This window comes from Crocodylus siamensis, chromosome 1 (assembly GCF_052110815.1).
Source record: "Crocodylus siamensis isolate JL-2025a chromosome 1, ASM5211081v1, whole genome shotgun sequence".
In the NCBI taxonomy this organism is placed as follows: domain Eukaryota; kingdom Metazoa; phylum Chordata; order Crocodylia; family Crocodylidae; genus Crocodylus; species Crocodylus siamensis.
In genome coordinates, this window is record NC_143395.1 from 126,428,514 (window position 1) to 126,455,011 (window position 26,498).

General features: G+C 43.9%; 2 protein-coding genes across 2 annotated transcripts in view; both read left to right on the top strand.

Moving 5' to 3' along the window:
- IGF2R (insulin like growth factor 2 receptor) overlaps positions 1–5,252 on the top strand; it is a 97,960-nt gene extending 92,708 nt beyond the window's left edge. The window contains exon 48 of the mRNA XM_090042409.1: positions 414–5,252. Coding sequence (XP_089898535.1) covers positions 414–827 — 414 coding nt within the window. The 3' untranslated portion in view covers positions 828–5,252. The remainder of the gene's footprint in view (positions 1–413) is intronic.
- A 2,674-nt stretch (positions 5,253–7,926) lies between these two features.
- LOC149873309 (solute carrier family 22 member 2-like) overlaps positions 7,927–26,498 on the top strand; it is a 29,011-nt gene continuing 10,439 nt past the window's right edge. Inside the window, exons 1-6 of the mRNA XM_090042420.1 lie at positions 7,927–8,424; positions 14,136–14,239; positions 15,485–15,639; positions 20,716–20,884; positions 22,124–22,238; positions 22,860–22,966. Of these exons, the coding sequence (XP_089898546.1) occupies positions 8,017–8,424; positions 14,136–14,239; positions 15,485–15,639; positions 20,716–20,884; positions 22,124–22,238; positions 22,860–22,966 (1,058 nt within the window). The 5' untranslated portion in view covers positions 7,927–8,016. The remainder of the gene's footprint in view (positions 8,425–14,135; positions 14,240–15,484; positions 15,640–20,715; positions 20,885–22,123; positions 22,239–22,859; positions 22,967–26,498) is intronic.

A 26,498-nucleotide genomic window follows, 5' to 3' on the forward strand; every position in this document is an offset into this window, starting at 1 on the left:
GCCATGTTTTCTGAAGTCAGTGTAAACTAAAAGTTGGCGTAGTGGGAGAGTTTCCTGGCTTTCACAGAATGAATGTGAGAGGAAACAGGGCAAGTGGCTGATCCCAGCAAGCAAGGGAAGAGAGCAGATGAAGGACTAAGAGAGATGCTGAACAGCACTCAGTAGGGGCCAGACCAAGAAGCGCAGAGCTAGCAAAGGAAGAATGTTACAGGCCAGAAGTAGTGCAGAAGGTAATTCTTGATGTACTGCAGGAATGTGGAGTTTTTTGTGGTGTCAGTCTTTCTTGCAGTGAATAGCTTGATGAGCAGGATAGGGTGAATGGTATTCCAAGCAATGGACTTGGGTGGTCCCAAGGGTGGCTGAGAATCTGAACTAGGCTACTCACTGCCTTTCTGCCATCTCCCTTACCATAGGTAAACAGTGAAGAAGAAGCTAATGAGAATGAAACAGAGTGGCTTATGGAGGAAATTGCTGCGCCAAATCAGAAACCAGGAAAAGGAGGACAAGAGAATGGGCATATCACCAAATCCGTTACATCGGAAGCCTTTACCTCTCTCCATGTGGATGACATGGACAGTGAAGATGAAGTTCTAACCATTCCAGATGTGAAGGTTCACTCGGCGAGAGGGCCACAGTCCAGAGGCTCGGACAAGAACAGGCACCAGCAGAAGAAGCCACCTAGCCATGGAAGGGATGACAAGGCCAGCTTGCTGAATGGAGGGAAGGAAAGCAAAACAGCAACCAAGTTGCCAAGTCATCAGACGCAGGACTCTCTGAATTCAGTATCGTTCCATGATGATAGTGATGAGGACTTGTTGAATGTTTAAAATTACCCCTCTTGTGCCTAATTAAATATGTAGAGAGATTATATATAGCGGGACAATAAAGCACTTCCAACCAAATATGAAGACTTCAGCTTGAGAGAGACTACTCTGACTTTTGCCTTTAACAAGAAAATATTTAAAAGGGAAGGACAAAAAGACTAGTCCTGGTTGTTTACAATAGTCTGTTCAGTAATGACTGGATATCCAGCATCCAGTTGACTGAGTTGTATTGATTCTCCTTTTCTTCTCTAGCCAGGATTTTCTCTTTTAAAATCCTCACCATAGGCAGTAGATGCTTGTTTAAAAAAATCCTTTCAAAGGATGGGATTAAATCTGAATGAAGCCCCTGACGCTTGAGATTCAAGTTATTTGACTAGTATTTTAACTCTCTCCTTGTATTTATTGACCCTCACTACTCAGGTTTGCTGAATCATAGCAACATGTTCTTCCTGCCGGCAGGGTATTAATTTTACAGATTCACCCATCATGAAAAAAGTGTAATTTTTGTGTCTATTAGGGATGGTTTGTAAATTTTGGAACTGATCTAACTTATCCTGTAAATTTGAATACTCCATTCTAACTTAAACAGATTATTGACTTTAAAGGTGTCTTACTTGAAAGGTACAACTCTGTATAGAGCTTGCCTGAAATGGTAGCTGTGCTTTGCATGATATTTTGGTATTGGTTACATGACTTATTTTATCAGTATTTGCTGACAAACACCCAAAGATGTCCCTTGACAGTATTTGGGCAGGGTTTGTGCCTGTCCAGATGTAACCTGATCATTCAAGGTAGTGAATTCAGGATTCCTGGAAGATCATCTTTGCCACTCTGTAATTTCTTTTGTCTTAAACAAAATGCCCAAGAAATAGAGAAGCCTTAATTTGCACAAAATGCATCTCTGATACGAATTGCATGAAGAAGGGCCATTTCTGTAGCATTAGATTCAACTTTAGAGCATAGACTAAGGCCCTACTCATTGAATTTAAAATATTGCTGGTACTGAATAGAGGAAAAATAATCCATCTTCCTATACGAGTCTGCTCCTCAAGTGTGTGTTGGATTACTTTTTTGGGCAGTGAGATGGCTTCATTTGCATAAGGTACATGTTGGTCAATATCTGAAAATCTATGTTCCTTTTTTTGGTTGGTCTGTTTGGTTACCACATTGATTGGTTATTTTCTAAGGTTATCCATTTTGAATCAAATTTAGTGTAATAAAAAACTTGACAATTTCAATAAAAGATAAATTATTAAATGTCCATTCCAAATTTATTCCTATAGGCATGAAAATAGGTGCTAAAACGTTTCTTTTTTTAATACAAGGCTTCAAAACTTGCACAAACATCCAAACTTTCTTGGAAATGGTTACTGTTTCTGGCTGCAGTAACAAATGGAAGCCTTAAGTGAACCCCTAATTAAATATTTTTTTCCCAGATTCAGAACTTTTTTCTCTACGGTTTGCATAACCAATAAAGCCACAAAACATTGGTCTTTTTTTTATAGCCCAGTTGTTAGTAAATTGGCACTTAAAACTTGAGCAGCGCTTCCCCCTCTTTCTGTCCTCACCACCTCTGGTTGGTTACAGAGTTAATTCTTAGGAGGAAAAATCAGGAAACAAGGGGTGCCTTTGGTTAGTTATCCCTGGTGCTTTAAAAATATGTGCATGTCTTCAAAGTTAAGATGAGGTTCTCAAGACTGGATTCCTGTTCAGTTTGGGGCATGGATACTCTGGCATACAGCTGTGTCAAACCACCTGTCCCCTCTGCAGTACCATTCTCCGCAGTCCTCCCTGCTGCTGTTGCGTGCTTGAACTTAGCCCTGCTGCAGAGGGGCTGTGTATCTGCAGAGAGGGTAGGTGCAAAGCTGCTTGAGTTCTTTGAGGATAGATTTTTTTTTTCCCCTAGCACACAGCCAGGAGCAAATTGTGGCCTGCAGCAAAAGGTTGCTTAAGAAGTAGGAATGGGAAAGTGATAATTATTTATAAATAGTGAAATAAAGAGAAGGAAACTAACTGTACAACAGTTGAAGTGGTGGCAGCATCTAATAAAATGTGTATATTAAAATAGAGATACACAATAGTCTAACAAGCCAAATGAGCTATGTAGCTAAGCGCTTGAAAACAGCTGCTCTGAAGGAGTTGCTGTAGTTCCCTCTACAAGTAGTGGGCATTGAGGCATGAATGCTGGACGAGGTTTTGTGACCTTCATTCTGCCAAGAAATTGGCCCAAAGGTTCCTCGTGTGCTTTTAATCTACTAATCCAAGATTTAAAGTGGACAAACCTGAACAATCGCATGCAAAAATGTGTAAATCAGTAGGCATTTAGGAACCAAGCTGTAAATCCTGATAGTAATATAAATGGCTGAATTTAAACATGTAACTCACAAGTTGCTGTGCCCCCACCCCATACCCCCCATAGCAATTTCCAGACTATGCAGTGACTTTTTTTTTTTTTTTTTTTTTTTTAAGGCTTCTGCCTTGTGTGTTGCTTCAGTAATACTATGAGTGCAATTAAGTAAATCAGAGCCTTGCCTATGGCACTGATTCAGCACTTCTGTCCAAGTATTTTATCCTGCTATCATGTGGATGTCTGGGTACTTTCCACATAACAATCCCTAATGGACTTCATAAATTCCTTCTCTTTGCTAGATTAAAAACTGGGTTGGGGAGGGTGCTGATGGTGTTAAAACTGTTCAGGAGTAATGTTCCTGTTCCATACCTGGAGTTGTGGGGCTTTTAAGAGAACACTTAAAGCACAGACTTTCTGTTTGGCACCCCTGGAGGCACTGTCCAGCTAACAGGGTTACTGGTGGGCCACAGGAAGCTAGGAGGCATAGGGCCTGGATTCTGCAGCAGGCTTCAGGCCCCAGCAAATGTGGCAATCAGCAGCAGGAGAGTGCCCAAAGGCTGCTGTGGCCTTCATTGCCCTCCAGCTGCTGTGCCTGGTGCCACTGCCATGCCCTACCTCCCCAGCTGCTGGACCCCACTTTGCTTTGTACTGGAGAAAGAGTTGGAGCTGCCATTGTAGTACAGGGCATACAGCAATGGCAGCCCTGGCTGGCTACTGCTGCCATCGCTGCTTCCTCAAGGGCTGAATCCAGCCCAGGACACAAGGAGCTCCACGGTCCAGATCTGGTCCAGGGCACAGGGTGAATTTGACACTCCTGACTTAAAGAATTCTTATCTTTTGATCTCTTACAACTTTAGAACAAAAAAATCTGGGGAAAGGAAAAAAGGAAGGGGAATTGCCTGAGAATTTGCCTTTAAACTACTCCAGTGTGGCCATCTTTGTTTCATGACAAAGTAGTGTTTGTTATCTATGCTCATAACCCCAACCCTGAAGTGGACCCCTGTCCTCATCAAGATGAAGAGAAATTTTAAGTTCGTTCTCTAGGTCAGGATATACTACTTTTTTTGAAAGAGTCAAGCCATCAATCTGGAAGGTAGCTTTGATTTGTAATGCTGTGCTGGGGTGATAAAGGGGGTTTGGACACCCTGGTTTATTTTCTTGAAGTCTTTTAAAGTGCTGAAACCTGGTTTTATTGGTAATAGCAAGCTTGCTGTCTAGCTTTGCTATGGTGAAACCTGCTATTTGTCCCTAGTACTCTGAGCAGGCTGTAGCACCTTTCTTCAGAAGATCTCTGAATGCTTGAATGAGATTAGTATGTTCCCATTTTATAGATGGTCTCAGAAAGCGGTTTTCCAGAGTAGTATGGTGAGTAAGTCTGGACACAAAAATGAGATTGCACAATTAAAAGGTAGTATTATTGCCTGCCTGCCTGCCTAGGCCTGTTTAGTACCGTCTCCCATGTTAAATTGATTGAAGTGCCTTCAGGCACCGTTCATTTACACTGCATGCTAAAAATGAAGTCAGGCAACTCTGAATACTGTTTTCTAAGAATGTAGCAGTGAAACAGTCCAGCAACATCTGGACAAATAAAACTTAGCTGTAAAAGCTGCTTACATGAACCAGGGCTCGAGTTGCTCATTCACTGAAACGAGCTGATTTGTATTGTGCTAACTTCTTCAAAATTTCCCATTTTTAAAGCCAAAACTCTCAAGTAGCTATGAGATGCCAGAGTTGAGTACAATGTTAACTAGGCCTAAAACTGGTCTGGCATTCCCCCTTTTTCTGTTAATGTTATTGACATATAGTTGTCATCGATTTAATTTTTCTTTTTTCTTTCTTTCAGTCTTCTGCTCAAATACTGACTGCTTTAAATTTAAAAAACAGAAGTGCCTGATGAACAAACGGCCTCCAAATGTTCTTTAACAAACCCTTGTTTTCTGTAAATTTACCTGAGTCCCAAAATATCTGTTTTGGTCTTTCTGATTGATCCATCTGTGTGCTACATACAGGAACTATACCCCTTTTCTCGGTTCCCTTATCTGTCACTAGATGTATAATAAAGACAAAAATATGTGCAATCGGTTTTATTTGGTTCTAGATTATTAAACTCTGTTACTGTCCTCTGGAGCCTCCTTGGATTGGGTTGTGATGATTTGGGTGCAAGATTAGATTAGATTAATCTCATTTTGAGGTGATGGGTGTTGTATACTACTGCTACAATACATAGCGTGTTCTTCAACTTCAGAAGTTCATGTGCTTTGCTCCCTGTAAAGGGAATATTTAAAGCTTATTTAGAAGCTTACTTTTCTGTTGCTTCATTGTTTAATTTTCTTTTTTATCATCTTTCTTTTCAAGTAAGGGGTTCTTCCCATCTGAGCAAGTCTGCATGAGCATGTCAAACAGGATTTTCCACCAGTGAGAACTTTTTTGGCTCAGTTTAGTAAAACTGCATGGTAGTGGCAAGATTGTATTGGTATATGGTATAGCCTGGATTTTGAATAACATGCTAACAAGTTTCATATTACAGGGCTCCCATCCAACCAATGCTTTATGCCCTTGTTCTATGTATAAAAGACTGAAACTACATTCCAGTAGTTATGTGCATAATCAAGAACAGGAAGAGTATGCACCAACTGCAGATGTTTCCTCAGCCTAAGAATATTTATACCCGAAAGCTTGCTCAGAAGAATTTTTCCAACTATTTGAGTTGGTCTAATAAAAGAGATTAGATTTACCCAAAGAACCTCGTCTGCTTATGTCCTGTAAACCATCATGGTTACAACCTATACCTTTGGTCAAGAACAGCAGCACTTTCCTCCCTACCGACCATACCTTATTTTAACTGAGGACTAGTCAGCAGTCCAGTTGTCTTTAAAACACATACCACATGTTCCATACCTGAAAAAATCCTAAGCTACCAAATATGAATCCTCCACTTCTACCTTTCCAGACCACTGGGCTTAGTTTCCTACAGATACACGAGACCTCAGGTTCTTCTGTGGTGAGGTTTTTGTCCTTGTATATCCCTGCAGTGTGAGAGACGATATACATTTTTTTTATTCCTTGTTTTATTTTTGGTGGACTAATATAACTTCTGTTTTAAATCTAGGTAATTATCTGGCCAGCATCACTAGTGCAGCAACTCTTCCTCCTCCCCGTCCCTCCTGCTCCAAGTTCTCTTCCCTGGCGCTGAGTAAGGAACAAATGGGGGAACAATGGGATACTAAAATGAATGGCAGTTTCCTTTTTAACTCCTGCTGGTACATTCCTTTCTCCAGCATGTCACAGCCTTCCAGTACTACATACTTCAAAGAAATGCTTTTACTTCCTTTTTTTTAATCCTACCAAGAAATGTGTGAAAGAGTTTTCTCCCCTGCAGTGTATCAATTATAGGCCATATTCAGATGTAGATTTGTAGTGCAACATAAACTTAGTAATGCTACAACAAGTGGGTGTTCAGATGTATCCTCTGCCTGCAGTGGTACAGAAATAATGCAAACTCTTCATCTGGAACTTTACCACTACATTTTTTTTTTTTTTTTTTGTAGTGTCATGCATAGTGTCTGACCTTACATCACTCTCTGCAGTGTGCTGCTCTTCCTTCCTAGAAAGGAGGGAGAGAGAGCAGCTACAGTGTCCTCAATGACAGCCCACTGCTCCCAGACCAGCTATCACCAAGTGCAGGATTGAGACCAGACTTGCCTGTGGGGAACAGCTGGCACCATTGTTGCTGCTACATTGGCAGCTGCTGCCAATCCCTGATGGCCTGCCCAGTCTCTTACTTGGTGAAGGAGAGGTCAAGCTGTCAGTGATCAAGCTGGCTGCCAGCCTCCCCTCCCCTGGGAGATGGGACAGGGAAAGGAACAGCCCTCTATGCTCCCCTGGCTGGAGAGCAAACCTCTACAGAGACTTCTGTAGCTTCCCAGTTGTCCCTGAATGTCTGTGCACCCCTCATAGCACTATAATTTGTAGTGATTTCAAAATGCTGCAGCACATGGTTTTTTAAATGCAAGTCTAACAGTGTCAGTGTTAGCTTTTTCTCCCTGCCCCCCTTCAGGAAAGATTCAACTCAGGTTCATATCTGGAACACTGTGTTTAACTGCAATGACTGAACAGCTGAATAGTCAGTTGCCCGATTGCTCTCACACATGTAGGTGGCTAGCATTGTTACTGGAGGAGAGAAATATGTGCTAGATTTTGATGGAAGAAAAAGGTCAGTTCTGGGAAGTGCTGCCTTCCTACTGCAAAGGTGTAAGCCTTTTCCTAGGGCAGTGTCTTTGTATTGTGGAAGGCATTTAAACACCTTACACACTTCAAGAATGTCTTTTGCTGGATTAAAGAAGCCCCCCTCCCCCCCCCCAACAAATGAACAAACAACCCAACCACTTCAATCTCTGACATCTGCTTATAACTAAATTTGTGAATACTGAGTATCAACCCTAAAATCCAGGTATAAGGCACATAATAGGGGAGGTTGTCTCCAAGTTAGGTTATGATCTGGTTGATTGATGATGAGTACCTTTCAGCCCTGACAAATATTTGTTGGTAGTTCAGTCTTGCTTCATGTCCTTCCCAAGAGCACGAACCCATTCTCGGTTAACTGGGGCTGGGGGGACAGTAGTAGTTCTCCACAGTTCATTGGTGAATTCAGGCGTAACTTCAAATGAATCTTCACTTGAGACTTGCAACATAGGGTTTAATAATTTATAAAGAGACTCTCTTTGACTTTTGATCAAATACTCTGCTGTTATTTAAGGGCCTTTGCTGATGACAAAATTATATAGCAGTGTTGGGAAGAGCAACTAGGTGAGTTTAATTCAAAATAAATTGCCACATATAAAGATGCCAACCTTCGATGACATTTTAGAGCACGTTGGAGAATTTGACTTGTTTCAGAAACGAGCTTTTTTCATTTTATGCTTGCTTTCGGCTGCTTTCACGCCTATTTACGTGGGTGTCTTTTTCCTGGGCTTCATCCCTGAACACCGCTGTCTCAGCCCTGGTGTGGCAGAGCTGAGCAGCAGGTGTGGCTGGAATTTGGAAGAGGAACTGAATTACACTGTGCCCAAGTGGGGCATCCATGGGGAGTCGTCCACTAGTCGTTGCAGGAGATTTGATGTGGACTGGAACACGACTGGCCTCAGCTGCAGTAACCCATTAGAAAACTTCACCAGCCAAAGCAGGGTTCCCCTCACACTCTGCAAAGATGGCTGGGTTTATGATTCCCCAGGAACATCCATTGTGACAGAGGTAAGGATATATATCCTCCCCCTCACCTTAATCGTTGCTGACTGAGTGCTGGGGGAGAGAATGGTGTCCAAGATAAAAGCTAAGTTTGAGAGAAGGGTGTGCACACCTGAAAGCCTGCAGAATTTTTTTTTTGTTGCAATTTCTTAGTTGGCCTCATAAAAGGTATCATCTCTGAGCCATGAGTTTTAGAGTTTTGCACGTCAAGTTTGAGAGAAGTTACTTCCTTTAAAAAAAGAGTGCTTCCAATAATGAAATACCTAGTAGTAAAGTACATTCCATTTATTAAGGTACTTCCTTTTGTTCTGAAGGGGTTGTTACTTGCACTGTTGAAACTGTTCTTGCCTTGAACCATCAAATTGTATTGCAAGATGGGGTTCTCTGCTGCCATGGAGTGCTAGCGGTAGAACCCAAGTTTAAGCTACATATTCTGAGAGACCAAAAAGTCAAGGTTTTGCCTTTAATTGGGGAGCTGCCTTTAAATCTTTTAAGGTTTCATCAAATACTAAATGGTTACGTATTGGAAAATGATAACACGCAAGCCTGCTAAATGTGCTGCAGTCTGTAAGTCACAAGGCTGGGAATAAGGATCTGTCAGCATCCCAGGGTGCTGTGGAACCCCTGCTGGGAATCACTGGGCTAATCTCAAAACATCAGCTAGCCAAGCAGCTTTCACCGATACTCAAATTATGACCTGATTTGTTAAAACTAAGCAGAGGAAGTTGTTTAGCATCCTTGTATCCAACTCATTCAATCCATCACTGACCTCACTACAGCAATCTGACCTGTGTGACTGGGCCTTTCTCTCTGCTGAGCACAGTGGGGACTTCCCATGCAGGCAGGAGTCCATACACATTGATCAGTTTGGAGTGTGGGGGGTCAAGATTTATCAGGGCAAAGACACAAATACTCTGCTGAAGTGTAATCAGCAAGAATAAATGAGTGCATAAGAGGAAGGGCCTGCTACCCGTGTTAGTATTACTGCCTCACAACTGAACTGGTTGAGGAGAATGGGATCTGTTGGAAGAAAATGGTTTTAAAAATCAAACTCTTATAATGACGAAACAAATCTGCACAGCTGTAGGGAAAACTACTACTTTCTCCTGGAAATTTTCTTTCCTCCAGACTCTCAGGACGTCTCCACACGTAATTTGGGATGTTTTCAATGCAATTTGTCAGAAATCACCATCTTCTTCTGCATAAAGGATTTAGCTTCTTGTCATTGCACCTAGAACTGGCTCTATTTACATTGTTTTCCTTTCATTTCATCAACAAGCCGTTGATAAATTTGGGGTGGGGGGGAACCCTCTAAGCTCCCTATCTGTCTACATATAACACTTTCTAGAGAACTTTTTAACCAAAAGGTTTGGTTTATGATCGCTTCCAGCAAGAGAAAGTTTAATCTGTAATTACGGCAAAGACAATTTTTAACCACTGAACAGTACGTTATCCCAGCCTTGGACATTGGAACTAGTTTTATTGACCCTAAGTGAAATGTTGTTTCGGATCATTGCTTTGTATGAAAAATATCAACCCTTTTACAAAGAACAAGGAGAATCAACCTTCATTTTGGCCTCCCCCCGGAATTCAAGTACCTTTCTCAGTCCTAGACTCTTTTTTTTCATTGGTCCTTAGCATCCGTCTTTACTTTTTTTTTTCTTTTCCCCTGCCTTACGTTTATGCTCCACGTTTTTGCTAGCTCTTTGTCAGCTCATCCCTTGCTTTTGATGCGCTTCCCACTTTTGCCTAATTGGCCAAAGCTGCCCTAGGCTCTTTGTGCTGTGTCCTTGACCACTTCCCACAGAGCTTCCCCCAAGGGTTGCTCTGCCCAGGGGCAGCAGCCAGACCAATTGCAGCTGCCCTAGTATTTATGTGATTAGTGCTTTCTCACATTCCCATTGATCGGGTTCTGGGTCCAGGCTTCAACTGTTGCCCTCAGGCTTGATGGGAGGTGGTAGCTGCTGTGGTTGGAACAGAGTACAAAGCCTGGCTCCCCCTCCTCCATGGGAGGCATGGCTGGAGTGGAGCCCATGAGCAGGGAGACAGATGTGGGCTGGTGGCTGCAGGTTCCTCAACCTGCTGCCCTTCCCCTGGGTGCCTCAGCAGTCCAGCAGGTAAGACCCAGTGCAGCAGGGCATAGCAAGGTGAGGAGGCTCAGGCTGCTTCCAGGAGCCTTGCACCACCATGGTGAGGTGCTCCTTGCTCTCCTGTCGGCAGTGGAGGGTACAGCTCCTCACCACCACCCCTGCTGCTGGCGAGTGGTCAGGGGGTGCCTCACCATGGTGGCACGGGGCTCCCAGCAGCAGCACCAAGCCTTCCCACCCTGCTGCACTAGGTCTCACCTGCTGGGCTGCAGAGGCCCCTGGGGGGAGGGCAGCAGGATGGGGAGCCCCCAACCTGCAGTTACCAGCCCACACCTGCCCCTGCCCCACACATATATCTGGAAGGCACATGCCCCCTTCAATCCCCTTGGGAGTGTGCACAGTGGTGGGGAACTGCCTCCCACTGCCCCCTGGACAATCCATCCTCAGCTCTGTTCTGCTCCCCAGTCAGACCCTGAGGTTGTACATTCCTGTCTTGGGCCCAGACTCTAAGCCCCGGACCCCATGCATCACTCTAGCTGGGCAGCATCCCTAGCCTCAGCCCTATCCAACTCCCTTCCTCAATATGGGGGCCTCAGTTCCACCCCCACTCCCCGACTTACCTGTAGGGACAGATATTCAAAAACCAGAGCCTGAATTGATTCAATCTTTTCAGGTTAGTCTAAACTGCCTACATTGAACCGGTTTGTAACCATGCAGACATTCCCTCTGGACTGAAGAAACACAGGTACATGCCTGCAATGGCTCAGGCTAAAAGCCAAGGGGTGCTAGAGCAGCCCTCCCTTCCCTTCTACAGTACTGAGATGAGGGCGGCATGGCCAGGCCCCAGCAGGATGCTCTGATTTGGGTGGAGTGTTGCCAGCTTCTCACTGTTTAAGGGGCAGGAGTGTTGCCAGCCCCTGGCTAGCACTCTGAGGCAAAGCGGGGAGAAGGGTGTGCCATGCATGCATCTGTTGCTAATATTGAGCTTTTCAGTCTCCCTCTCCCTATTTTTTCATACTGTCTGCAAACCTGACAGGTGAGGTAGCCAGCAGGGAGCTGATAACACAGTGTTTATCAGCCCATCAACAAAACAAAAGCCTCTCTCATTAGTTCAAATACTTCTTAAACAATTTTTTTCCAAGGAAGGAATGGAGGGACATTACCAGCTGATCTGTTGATTAGCTCCAAAAAGCACTAAGTGGACGCTGTTCTGTCCGCCTGTCCCAGTGAAATTGGAGATGTGTACACAGACACCTCTTAGCATTAGCTAGCATACCACATGCTTAGGGTCTGTGGGATGGGGGTCCGTGCTGTGGGAAATGGAAGGGAGGGTGGGGGACATCCTTTATGAGCAGCAAGATGTGGGGTGGGGTGGGGAGGTGGGGGAAGCCAGGTGACCCTGCTGTACCTGCAGTCTCTGCTGGAGCTCTGGCTAGGGAGCAGAGGGGCAGAGCCAGCTCTGTTCTCTGGAGCAGACAGCGCAGCCCAGCCCAGGGCTGCAAAGCATCTCAGATGCTGGGGGACTCTGGTTTAACTTAAACCAGAAAGGGGTCTGGGACAGACATTGCATAAACCAGTTTCAGCTATTTTGAAACTGGTTTATGTGTGCTAAACTTATGTTCTGTTACAGGTTTAAACCAGTTTCTGATCACTTAAACCAGTTTATATGTAATGTCTGGCACTAGACATGCTGCCTGGCTGCTACATCCTTAGTAACCTGGCCACATGTTCATTCAATTCATAGCGCAATAAAACAGAGGCTTTATGTACTCTTGTGGTTGGGTGTCCCATGGGGGCACTGGGCACCTAGCTTGCTGTGATCATGATCCCAGGTTCCCCCTACACTGGCAATATAGCGCTATTGGGATTTGATCCCTGATCCCACAGTAGCACTTTTTGCCAAGTAGCATGGCAGGAGGCATGATGGTTGGAATTTTGGTTCAGATCCCATTGCACATTGGCACAGATTTAGGCACCTAGAGCTAGGTAGAGGTGTCTGGGTTCTTGGCAGTCACATTCACAGAGCTGGTTTGGAATATATGAGGTGCTAAATCTGCAACCTAGCCATGGCCTTTAGACCTGATCCCTGATGACCCCTGCTTCTGTGAAGTATTTGGTCAAGCGTATTCCTAGCACTGTTGAGTCATTCCCTTTTGTAATATACCCAAGTTTTGCTGTCTATTTAAAAAGGAAGTGAAGTTTCTGTATGGGGTCTTTGGCTTGCTTGCTTGTTTGTTTGTTTTTGTTTTCTGTTCCTTAAGAATTTCCTGTATTGGCAAGATGTATACTGAAAATACATTTTTCTACTGATGAAGAAATGGCCAAAAATCTCCCTTAACCCTTCTTGCTGACAGGAACTTTCTTCTCCCCTGGACACCTTTAATTATTAATATATATTTTTAAAAAGAGTGGAGAGGATCTCAGCAACTGGCTGGCTGCCTATTACAATAGAAGAGCTGCTGTGTGGTGGGAAGTGAGGAAAGGCAGTGCAAGCGAGCAAAAGTTCCTAAAGTAAAATCTAGATTTGATTGAGAAAAAGAATTCCTATTGCTATTTCCTACTCCTTGTGTCACTGTGCATCTCCCTTCCCTGTAGCTGCCGGTGAGGGGCTTGGCTTCTTTCTTTTCATTCCTATACTGGTAATGGACAAGGGGAAATGTAATTGCATAAACATGAATGGCAGCACATTCCAAAGCAATAGTGCTTTTACATATGGAAATACATCAGCATGGGATTAAATATGTACTCTTGCATGGATCAAAAATGCATAACTTTAATAAACTGGACATTGACAGGAAAGGGATAGACAGCCAAATTAGGATGGCTTTTAAAATTGTTTATTCCTTAAAGTGCCCCCAAATAACTGCTGTTCGTCTAGACGATGTTTTCTGAAAAGCTGCACAAAGTCAGGAAGAGCAGCTGCAAATACGTAACTTTGGTTCCCTCTTGGCAGAGCCTAACAAAACAGTCATGTTTTGTATCAAGATTTTTTGCATTTTGAAGACCTAGTTTACAAGCCCAGCAAGCATTGGGGATCTCTGCTTGGGCCTTGCACTTGTTGAATTCAAGCCCTCCTTGCTCAGGTTAGCATGCACTCTGTTTTAAGTTAATAGTTCTCAAACTGGTCCAGTGACTCTCTCATCATGCTCTTCAGAAAGCTGATGGGTCAGGGAGCTGTTTGCTTCTATTATAGGCATCTAGACTGTTCACTGAAAAGGAGGTCCTTCACCCCCTGTTGTTGTGCAGGAAAAGAAAAAGCAGGAATTAACTCTGAAATTGTAGCCAAGTTACCAATGCCAGAGAGCCCCCAGCAGGCTTATGTGTATGAGGACTGATTTAGGGCCCAAATCCTGACTGGGTGATACCATCATGTTGAGAAACAGATTGGGGTTTTATTCGCATTGTCCCTAGTAATAACAAATGAGATGAGTAGGAAATCTAGGAGTTAACAGCAGAATTATCCAACAGCCTGTCCCTGTACACCTCAAATCACTTCAGTAGGACTTTGGATGCTCATAAAACAGAGGCTTTTGATCAGAAAGATGTTTTAAATGTTTACACTTGTTGATACTGGTATGAACCAATTTCTAGTTTCACTGGTTTTCTTCTAACTGTGGTGTGCCTCTTCAGTTTAACCTGGTATGCGATGACTCCTGGAAGCTGGACCTCTTTCAGTCATGTGTGAATGCTGGATTTCTTCTTGGCTCTATAAACATTGGCTACATAGCAGACAGGTATGTGTGGGACGATCAGGGATACTGACCTTGGAAAAAAACAGTTGGTGTTTAGTAACTAATAAAAGGCTAAGTTAAAGGGAAAAGTCTGTGACTGATTGCAGACCACTGCTCCTTCGGAAGAAAGATTGTATTAGTTGGATGTAATGTCATGATGTTAGGAATTAACACTTCTCTCCGCTTTACGTGGACATATCAAAGACTCTGAGACATAGTGGTTTTTATAGCTGGAAATCTTTGCTGGTCCTGTAATATCCCTTCTTGCAGAACTCAAGTTCTTTTCATGGATTTTATGATATGTGCAAAATTCCAAGCCTGCCTATACACAAATATTCTGACTTAACAAAAGCTAGGAAATTGAGTTTGAGCTGCTGTTCTGCTTGTTGTGTTCCCTGCTCTTCTATAATATCAATGACAGCTGTTTCCTTTTGACACTAACATCTGTTCGGCAAAGTATGGAATATAGTGCTTAGTCTGTCATACCCTTTAACACTTTTTTGGGCAACAAATATAAAGTTCTTGCAGAGCCCTAATAAGGTCAGGGATGATGCATTGATGGCTTGGTGCATGGCCATAGAGACAATAGAATCTGTCTTGCCAACATTCGAGAACCTGGCCCCTCACCCAAAGACATTGCTTTATTCTGCTGGCATTGTGAGCTTTGTGTAATTTCTCCATGTATGAATCAACTTCCATAGAAGGGAAGATCTAAATAAAGACAGCTTGCAAGATTGGCCTTTTTGTATGTAAATAAATGACTCCTAATCCTTTATATTGTATAGGCAATTCAAAAGAAAAGGCAGAGTAATTGTGTATTAATTTGCATATAATTTACTTATTGTTTAATTGCCTATTACAAGGGGGTGTCTTTCTGTTTTGTTTATGGAATTGTAAATGCCACAATCCAATGATATGTGGTTTTTAAAATGTGGGTCTGTTGTCCATTTGTCATTTGGGGTATCTGATCCCATCCAATTGGTTCAGAACTACTTAAAGAATTATGAACTGATGGGCAAGTTAACCCTTTGGGGCTTAAGAAACCCCCCCCAGTATCTCACATATTACTATGTCACTCCTCTACCAGTAAGTTTCTATGTGGAATTAGGCACTGGAGAAAGAGAGAGGCCAAATGTTATGTTTTTGGATGTGCCAAATGATATGTGAAACTCTTTAAGGTTCCTGCTATCCATGTCTATAATCTCATTTTCAGAGTTGTCTTACGCTTCTAATTCTCATCCAATACAGGTTCGGTCGCAAGCTTTGTATTTTTGTTACAATCATTGCAAATGCCATCTCTGGAATTCTTGTGGCCTTAGCACCAACTTATCTGTGGGTCATGATCTTTCGCTTTCTACAAGGCCTGGTTAGCAAGGGCAGCTGGACAGCAGGCTACATCCTGAGTAAGATTTTGTGCTTTCTCTGGGGATAATACTGATAATAGAAAATGAAGGGGGAAACTGGCATTCCATTGAGCTAAAAATACAAAAAAGTGTCTTTTCAGTGCTTTCTAAAAGGTACATGAATGATTAATTTATGGCTGCTCTGCCTCTCTGTCTCCCCCTCTCCCCCCCGCCTTTTTTTTTGTTTGTTTTTATTTTTTGCTTGCTTCATTTACAAGAGACATGTCCCTTCAAACCACTACAACTTTGGAAGATCAAGCTATTGATGTTAGGATGCTGTTCTCTGCAGTGCAGCTCTCTTCATCCCCAACTATAATGCTAGGGAGGAGGGTTGGGAAGCAGCTCATTACAGTCAGATGTGACACTTATGCCACTAGTAGTTCTCCAACAAAGAGACTGAAGGAAGGATGTGATAAAGGAGCATTGTAAGGGAACAAGCAGAAGAAAAGGACAATTTTGAGAGATTTTTATACCTAAAAGATCAGTGAAGGGCAAATGCAAACTATTGCATCATTACAATAACCTTTAGTATTGCTATAATAAAATAACAATTTTATTAGTTTAGTTATATCGTATAGTGTGATTAAAAACAAAAAACCCAGGATTTGTTTTAATATTCTTTGATACTGTGTGCTTTGTTTAATTGAAACGCACGTGGGGGGTGTGCAAGGCAAGTAAAGTTGTAACCCAATGAGTAGCCACTTTGGCTTCACACTGCACTGAGTAATCCTTAGTTTATATTTATTTTCTTAACTTTCATTTGGTTGTTTCTTAATATTTCTTCTTAACTCTTCTTTATATGGTTTGTCAGCCAGTGCCCTGGTACCCACTAAGGTACATTCTCCCAAGAAGATTTGTCTTGCGACTGTAGAACTTAAGCTTTGATTTTGACTTGCACTCGCTTGCTCTCTCTCTCTCTCAACCTGCAAACCAGAGCACAGCTATTGTATACATCCCACAGTACTCTAGTTTTTTTAGTCAGTGGAGTACTAAATCCAGTGTTGGCACCAATGAAGCTTTCATCACTTCTTTTTGGGGAATGTTCCAGAGCCTGACACATCTTGTCATCAGAGGAGACATGCTATTTGTTAGCCAAATGGTACATCTGTAGCTGATTTTGTTTCACTAAAAATTGTTTCCTTGAACTGCATGACCATTTTGTTATGAAATCTTTCCAATGTTGTTATTTTCTGGTAATAAGGTGCCTTGAGCTGGATTCATTATTCCAGATGTGGTCACATAAATCATTATTATTATTATTATTCCCTGGCTCCATATGATTCTCTGTAATATTTTAAGTCAAATGAGGCATTACTTAAGATTGTGTTCGATGCTACAGTAAAATATCCCTAAAAAGTGGGCTTTACAAACTCAGGTCGTTGGTGGTCAAGGTCCCCTGAGAGGCAAGTCTGAGGGGAAAAGGAATCCAGAAAAGCTGGATGCATTTCAAGGAGGCTGTATTAAGGGTGCAGGAGCAAACTATCTGATGCAAATGAAGAATGGAAAGTGCAACAGAACAACACCCTGACTACACAGCAATCTTGTCAGCGAGTAGAAACTCAAAAAGGAACAGAAAGAGGAACATTGGTTGCAGTACTAGGGAAAAGTATAAGAGAATTGGATGGGTATGCAGGGAGAAAATTCAAAGGCCAAGGCATGATTTGAGGTGCAACTGGCAAGGGACATAAGAGGTTTTTGAAAGGGATTCTATACGTATGTCAAAAGTAAGAGGAAGACTGAAGAAACCATAGGTCCCATATGGAATGTGGAAAGCAGTCTAGTTATGGATGACACAGAGAAGGCTGAAGTACAGGCATACCTCGTTTTATTGCACTTTGCTTTATTGCGCTTCGCAGATATTGCGTTTTTTACAAATTGAAGGTTTGTGGCAACCCTGCATTGAGCTAGTCTATCGGCGCCATATTTCCATTGGCGCCATTTTTCCAACAGCGTTTGCTCACTTCGTGTCTCTGTGTCACATTTTGGTAATTCTCACAATATTTCAAACTTTTTCATTATTATTATATTTGTTATGGTGATCTGTGATCTTTGATGTTACTGTTGTAATTGTTTTGGGGCGCCACAAACCGCGCCCATATAAGACGGCGAACTTAATCGATAAATGTTGTGTGCGTTCTGACTGCTCCACCGACCGGCCGTTCCTCCGTCTCTCTCCCTCTCCTCGGGCCTCCCTATTCCCTGAGACACAACAATACTGAAATTAGGCCAATTAATAACCCTACAATGGCCTTTAAGTGTTCAAGTGAAAGGAAGAGTCGCACGTCTCTCACTTTAAATCAAAAGCTAGAAATGATTAAGCTTAGTGAGGAAGGCATGTCAAAAGCCGAGACAGGCCGAAAGCCAGGCCTCTTGCGCCAAACAGTTAGCCAAGTTGTGAATGCAAAGGAAAGTTACAACTTGCTGAAGGCTCAGATGATGGTTATCATTTTTTAGCAATAAAGTATTTTTTAATTAAGGTATGTACATTGTTTTTTTAGACATAATGCTATTGCACATTTAATAGACTACAGTATAGTGTAAACATAACTTTTATATGCACTGGGAAACCAAAAAATTCGTGTGACTCGCTTTATTGCGATATTCGCTTTATTGCGGTGGTCTGGAACCAAACCCACAATATCTCCGAGGTATGCCTGTATTTAATGCCTTTTTTACTTCAGTCTTCACAGATAGAGGCAGCTACCAGATAAATGCATTTGGCAGAAATGTTAGGGAAAGTGTCAAACTGCATAGAGTAGTGAAAGAACAGATTAGGGATTATTTAGGGAAGCTAGATGCTTTCAAGTGGGCAGGGCCAGATGGGATATAACCCCAGGTACTGAAGGAATTGGCTTGGGTAATTTCAGAGCCATTAGCTATTCTCCTTGAGAATTCATGGGGGTTGGGTGAGGTCCCAGATAATTGGAAAAGGGCAAATATACATCTTTAAGAGGAGGAAGAGAAGGACTATCTGGAGAATTACACACCAGTCAGCCTTGAGACCTGAAAAGATCATGTAGCAGGTCATTAAGGAATTCACTGTGAAGCTTCTACAGGAGAACAAGGTGTCCAGGAATAGCCAGCATGAATTTACCAAGAGCAAGTCATGTCTGACCAGTCTGATTTCCTCTTATGATAAGTCAACAGGCTCTGTGGCAGGGAGGGAGCAGTGGATGTGATATGCCTTGAGTTTAGCAAGGCTTTTGACACTCTCCCATGACATTCTCATTAACAAACTAAGGAAATACAAACTAGATTAAAGTACTGTGAATATATAATGGGTTGACTCATTGTGCTCATCAGTGACTCAAAGTCTAGTTGGAAGGAGGTATCAGGTGGGGATCATCAGAGGGCTCTACTGAGTCTAGTATTGTTTAACTTCATTAATGGATTTGGACAACAGGATTGAGTGCATGCTTAACCAATTTATGGATTGTCACCCAAGCTAGGTGGAACTGCAGACACTTTTGGAAGACAGGTCTAGGATCCAGAATAACCAGGACAGACTAGAAAATTGCCTGCTTTGTATGCATAAATACAGGCTGGGGAATGACTAGCTAGGTTGCAGTACTGCAGAGAAGGATGTAGGGATTACAGTGGACCATAAACTGAATATAAGCCATCAGTGTGTTCTTGTTGTCAAAAAAGGTATCAGCATCTTGGACTGTATTCAATAGGAGTGTCACTTGCAAATCAAGGATTCTTCTGCTCCACTGGGCATGGCTGAGTCCTCACCTGGAGTACAGTATCCAGTTTGGGCTCCACACTTCAAGAAAGATGTGGATAGATTGGAAAAAGTCCAGTGGAGAGTGATAAAAATGATTAGAGGGCTGGGAAACCTGGCTTATGAGGAAAGGCTGAAAGAACTAGGGTTATTTAATCTGAAGAAGGGAAGACTGAGAGGGGATTTTTTTCTCTGTGGCCCTGGGGGACAGCACTAAGATCATGGCTTCAATGAGGATGGGACTAAGATCAATGAGAAGTTGTGGAATCTCCATCCATGGAAATTTTCAGGAATGAGTTAGATGGACACTTCACTGAGATGGTTTAGTCAGGGGTCTGGACTTTGAGCAGGGGGCTGGACCAGATGACCTCATGAGATCCCTTCCAGCTCTACTTTCCTATGGAGTCAAAGTACCAGTTAAGCTAGTATTCCCAACCTTTCTGGCCTCATGATTCAGTTCTGGTGTGAGTCCAGTTCTTGCAATTTAATTTTCTTGGGTTTGTAATCCCATTTGCACATCTTGTATTTCATTTGGCAGATATTGATTTAGCCAAGAAATGCCATAGTGGAGAAATGACTGTTCAGCATGTTACTTGTGCATGAACATCTGTTCTAGTTTCTGTATTCTAATAAAAATAAAATATTTATGTATGTGAACAAGGCTTAATCATCAAAGGATTTTTTTTTGTTTTAAGATTTTATGCAAAACATCCAAAATGCTTAAAGTATATATTTCAAGGAATAGATATCACATGTTTCTTCCAGATTTCCCCCCACAAAATTACCATCTCCAAGAATTCTTGAATCTCACGGTTGGCAGATGTTTGGTTCCCCAGGTGCCATTTGTACTTTGGCACGTAGCATGTTACCATGGGGGTGGTAAGAGAGGGTGTGGCCAGCACTATGCTGGCCCCAGCAGCCTTACCTGGGGTCTTCGGGGCCTCCCAGGGCTGCAGCAGCAGCAATCCTGCACAACGTGGCTCCAGGTGGCCCGGCTCTGCTTTTCAGCAGCATGCACTGCCTGTGTAGGCGCTGCTGGTTTTGCGGGTTTTTTTTCCCCACAGGTTTTTTTTGCTCCCTGGATATTCAGGGGTCAAAAAAAACCTGTGGGAGAAAAAAAAACAAACCTGGAGCAGAACATGCTCGGGCAGTGCACCTTTGCGGTGCCAAAAACACCTGACTGTGCGGTATGTGGCACTGCAGATGTATTTGTGGCACCCCATATCTCACAGCCATGCATCTGGATGTGGCCCTTGTTTCCAGATTAGGGATTTTTAGTTAGCTCATCTCTGTTTATCTGTTTTCAGTTTTATTACTGTTTATTTTTAGCCATTTCTCATATGTTTTTGCAGTCACAGAAATTGTTGGCCCGAGTTACAGGAAGACGGTGGGCATTCTCTATCAAGTGGCCTTTACAGTTGGGCTCTTAGTGTTGGATGCTGTTGCTTATATTATTCCTCACTGGAGATGGCTGCAGCTTGCCTTTACACTGCCAGGCTTCCTCTTCTTGTTCAATTACTGGTAAATACTTTTATGAAAAATTAAAATGTTTTTCTTCATCTCTAAGTGACTCTCAAGAAGCTACCTGGATGGATGAATGGTTGGATGGAGATTCTTTTAGACAATGCTACTGTCTGTGCAAGTGAGAGAGACGTGCCAACAAAAAGGAGCAAGTCTTCATTCGTTGTCCTTAGCTGGAAATACTGTGCACACCTTATCTACCTCTTGCTCCATTATGTTCTTGAATTTCTTTTTGTACAGAGAAACTGGATTTGAAACCATATGTGAGACACTGAGTTTTACTTAACATGAATATTAACTGAACATTTGTTTAAAGGACCTTTAGTTAATTTTCCTAATGTTATCTTGAAATGATGGCTCTTTAGTGGGAACTCTCCGCTGTTAAAACATCTATTTGTTTATAGCAGACTCTTGCGCAGAACTCTTTTTTTGAATGTTCATGATTTTGTGCACAGCCAAAGAAAAAGGGGACATAGATTCCTTTTAAGTAGATGAAATACATTTATCATTTATAAGATTTAACTTGGACCTTTTTGGCTTCATACATCTCTTAAGCTTTTGGGGATATGAAGAGGTGTTTGGTTGGTGTAGTGGATAGCTAAGGGGTGAAGTATTTTGGGTGGGCTTGGGGGCATTTTTGTAAGCTTTGTCTCTTAATAACTTGTTCCAGTATTTCTGTGCATGGGCTTTGGCTAGTCCTAAGATGCAGTTGGAAGATGACTCCCACTGGAGGAACCAGATGGGCAAATTAGTTGAGGAAGTGATCAGGGTTCAAATCGCACTTTGACTTTTGTGGGGGTTGGCGGTGGTGGAGAGAAGCTTCAGGGCAGCCCGGGCATAGCCTGGCTGCAGCAAAAAGTGCCCAGCAGAGATCAGGGTGAGGGGCTGCTTTTCCCCAAGCTTAACCAGCAGTTTCTTCCTGGTTGCCGGCTGTCTCTTGTCTCTTATGGAGTGGGGCCCAGCCCTCCAACCCCCCTGTAATTCAAACCCTGGAAGTAATGTATATATATTTTTTACTCCAAGTCTTTCATGGCTTTCTATTATTTATCCTCAACTTGTTCATCTCTAGCTAGACTTACTGTCACCAAGTCACAGCACAACAAACTGATAGTTTCCTGACAAGTAGGAAATGATGGTCACTGAATGAAGCAATATTCAGTACAGTCTTGGTTCAGTATCAAAAGCTATTCTGATACTGCTTTTCCTCCTTGTGACACTCTCTGCTCACTTGCATTGCAGGTGTCTTCCAGAGTCTCCCAGGTGGTTGATATCTCAGAGACGAAATGAAAAGGCTATGAAAATTATTCACAGCATTGCCCAAAAAAATGGGAAAAAGCTGCCTGTTCATCTTGAGGTGAGGAGGGCATTATAATAATTCTACATATAATATTTTCCACGTGGGGAATGTAGCATACTTGGAAATATCAAGCTCAGCCTCACTACCTGCTGGATAGGTATTACTCTCCCTTATGCCAGTTGGCAAAACAAGTTAAAAGCCTAATGATGTGCTCCATATAAGTTGGGAGGATTGACGGTTTGGAAAGGAACCCAGTGCTGTACCTTTTCCACAAACTTCTTGCGTATATCCCAGAGTTGGAATTATTTTGCTTTGTTGTTTTGCTGACTCCAGACTAATTGAGACTAAAAGAGTAGGGTATTAGGAATCTGATGGATACATAATAGGAAACCCTGGATCAAAAGAAAAAAGAAAAAATACTACTAAATCTACAGTAGTAGTATTTGTTGATAGAATTCTTTTGATTAACTTCTCCATTATGACCTTTCTCCACTGCATTCCTTGCAATAACAAGAATGCAAATAGATGCAGTCCCTGAAGCTGGTGCATGCAGTATATCTGAGATGCTGCTTCATACACTTACACTGGATAGTCAAGTCCCTTCCTGGTTCTCTTTTAAGGGGTAGAATTTTCTTACCCTTCAACCCTTGATGTAAGGCTGTATGGGTTTTTCTGTAGAATATTAGCTTTGAAGAGGAACACTGTGAAGAGCTGAGACCTTCCCCTGTGGATCTTGTCAGGACACCTCAGATGAGGAAGCACACGTTCATTTTGATGTACAACTGGTAAGAACAAGCTGTCTAGAAATTGTTATCACAAAGCATTAAGTCCCAAATTTTGTTTTAAACTTGGTTCTTGCATTCGGTACTCTGTCATTCACCCAGACTGTTTTTATTCTGTGCAAGTTGGAGAGGGGACACTTAATTTTGGTGTGGTCTTAGGAAGCAATTTCAGGTACATTTCTCTCTGATGAGATGAAATTTTTTTAATATACATATTTGACTTGGAGAAATCACCTACCTTCTGATCTCTCCCCATATTTTATATGTTCTAAGAACTTCTTTTTGCCCAACTATTCCAGACTTTTAAGAAGGATTAATCTACAAAAATGCATTGGTTTAGGCAGCTATTTTCCATTATAATGAAAATATGAGGCTGTTTCAGAAACTAATGGTTATTTCAAAATAAAACTATTTTGGGCATGTCCACACATTCAGGCACATGCATTTGCAGCAGCTCAAATAGCAGCGGCACACATTTGTGCCAGAGATTTGTGCCTCAGCACATGTGCCTGAACATGCACTTTGTGGGGCAAATTGTGTCACTTGGGGCAAACTGACCCTGCTCAGCTCCTCCCAGATCTTCAGCCAGGAGCTAGCCCCAGCAATATAAAAAGCTGCCCTGGTGAGCAGCTCAGGGAGCTTCTGAGGCCCAACCAGTTGATATCTGGGAGCACTAGCCCCTAGTGCCAGCTGGACTGCTGAAGCAGCCCTAACCTAGAATGGCCCCTGCACCCTTTACCGACTGCAGCAGTTTTGCAGTGGGGACTGCTGCCTGGCTGTGACCTGCTGCCATCTGTGTGACAGCATCTGTCACGTGCAACAGCATCTGCCCTCTTGGACCTGCAGCCCCATGGCTGCATGCCTGACAGACCCAGACGGAGACTGCCCAGCTGCCTGGGTTGTGGTATGGGCACTGCAGCAGAGCCACCTGCACCTCTGGGCCAGCTGCCAGTGGGCCATGGCTGCACAGTTGGCCTTCATATGGCACTGCTGTCATGTCTTCTGGTGCCCCTGCTCTGCCGTCTGTCAGCTATCATCCAGAAGATGTGCTCATTGCGATGACCCACTATGAACTGTCAAAGCATGTCCTCCTGGCTCCAAATGGCCAGGAGGTCAGCCACCTCATTTGCCCTCCAGTTGGGTCCCTGGTGCTGGCCCTGGGCAGGCTCCTCTGCCTGGGTCTTGCCACTTGTCTCACTAGCAGAGATCCTGGTGTTCTCTGTTTAAAAATTGCAAAATTCTCTGATAACCCCCCAAATTCTCTCATTAAAATACCCAAAATCTGTGTTCTTCCATGATTAAAATGAAACTCAACTATATAGAGAGAGATCAGTTCAGCAATGGTTTATTGATGTGTAACAGACTGGCTCGAGATACTTACCCTGGGCTAGAAACAGTGTGGGTAAATTCTGAGTGATCCCAAGGGTGGAGCAAGGGAGCCCTGCCCTGTGGAAAAGGAGAAGCCAATTGAAAGAAGGGGTTTTCAATCCCCTCATTCGCATGGAAGGGGGATGGCCGCAGTTGTGGGCCAGCCACCCTGAGTCCTTGGCTGGCTGGTTTGCAAGCCAGGGAGGGACTGCCGGAGGGGATAAAAGCAGCCTCCGAACTGGCATGTGGGGGCTGCTGACAGTGACTCCGGGGAACGACGCAGGAGGCCTAAGAAGAACTGGGGTGAGCTGGCCCAGCAGAGGGAGCAGAGAGCCCCCTCTGAAAGGCCTCGAAGGCCCTGGGAGAAGAAGGCAGCGGCAGGCGGCCATGCCTCCAGCCCTGCAGCAGAGAGGGAGCAGTGCCCAGGGCTTGGGGCAGAGAGCTGGTGCCCCAAGTCCCCATCACAGTGTGCTGGATGTGTCAGGCATCCCGGAGGCTAGGGGTGGCAGTCAGCCCCCCACTCCACTCCACTGAGGAGAAGCAGCAGCAGCCAGGAGCACAGGCAGCATCCTTATCCGGAGCAGGGAGCTGGGCCAGTGAGTTGAGGAAACCCCTCACCTTCCCTGGGGAAGTGGGTCAGCACCAGGCAAGGCACTGGGATCTTGAGGAGTGGCAGAGTGCCAGGACCAGGGTCTTCGGGAGCTCAGGTTGCAGGCCAGCGTTCGGAGTGGGGTTGGCAAGCTGCGAAGCGTGTGGGGCACCCAGCCAGTCATCTGGAGCAGGGGTTTAGAGCAACAACCCCTGGGAGCTGCCTGTGCTGCTGACCTTCTGCCACTGATTGCCTCAGGGGGACTCTGTCCTGTCCCTTATTCTGCAGCTGATTGTCATCGGAGTCCCTGAGCTTTGTGCTTGGGTCATGATGATTGCTGCAGGAGCCTACTCAGTTGCTTGTTGCTTGCCTTTTTGGTTGCCAAGGAGGGTCACCCTTCAGCCTCTTTGTGGGGTTGGGGTTTGATACAATTTGATTGTTGCAAACCAGAAAAGCTTAACCTGCGGCAGTCTGTTGCTTACTGGGAAGCCTGTTGGACCTGCTGGAAGCGAACACCCTGCTTCCTTGCTGTAGCATCTCAGCAGTGGCTGAAAGCTGCCAGTTACCCGACTTGTGGTTCTTGAGCCAAGGGTCGACTAATGCATTCTGGTTTGTTTTACCATTGAAGTTCACTTGTAAATAGCCTTTCCTATTATTTGTGTTTTGTAAATAAAGTGTAAATACTTAAATCAGTTAAGTGTTAGACTTTCTTGGGACCACAGGCTGCTCTATGGGGTGCAGGGGCTGGCTGGAAAGTAAACTGGTGCTGTCTGGAAGCCCTGCCCCACTCACCACACCATCCCTGATATTTGGCCAGATGTGGCAACTATTGGGCCACCACCCGGGTTATAGATGTGTTTACAATTTTAAAGGAGTTTGGAAGCCTACCAGTGCCTCTATCATCATAAAATGAATTATAAATATGTGTATAAAAATTATGTGCTTTGGCACTTTCTTTTGGTTTTTTTTATCATAGAAAAATCAGAACTGCCCTGTCCTTTTCACTTAGGAGGATGTTGGGCACTGGACTGTGGCTTGGGAGTAAGGGGCAAGGGCATGGGCCTTGAGCATGAGCAGCACGGGGATGCCAGTGTCCTGCCCCGTACTTGCCCCTCACTCCCAACCCATAGCCCTGCCAGTGCCCGTTACTCCTGATCCACAGCCCCTGCCTGCCCCACACTAGCTCCCTCCTGGCAGCAGCTCTGTCCCAGAACCAGGACATGGGTCTGGCTGCAGCTGTCCTACCCGCTGCTTTGTGGTTCGGAGGAGGGCCAGCTCTTGCTGTTCTGCTCCCTGTGCCCAGGCCCCAGAGATCTCCTTGCTGTTACTGGGAAGCCCTTGACTGGGGCTCAAGGACTGGGCTGGGCAAGCCCCTTCCCTTCCAGGCTGGCCTTCCCCTGCATAGGCTGCTCTAGGGGGCAGAGGGGCTCTAAGCCTAGCTCCCCTGGTGGCCTCTTCTACCCGGAGTGCTTCTCTGTCTCGGTCTCACCCCTGCTGTCACCTCCACCTGTCCTCTCAGACTGTGGGCATGGGGCAGTGTGGCAGATGCCCCTGCAGCCACAGTACCCACAAGCAGGT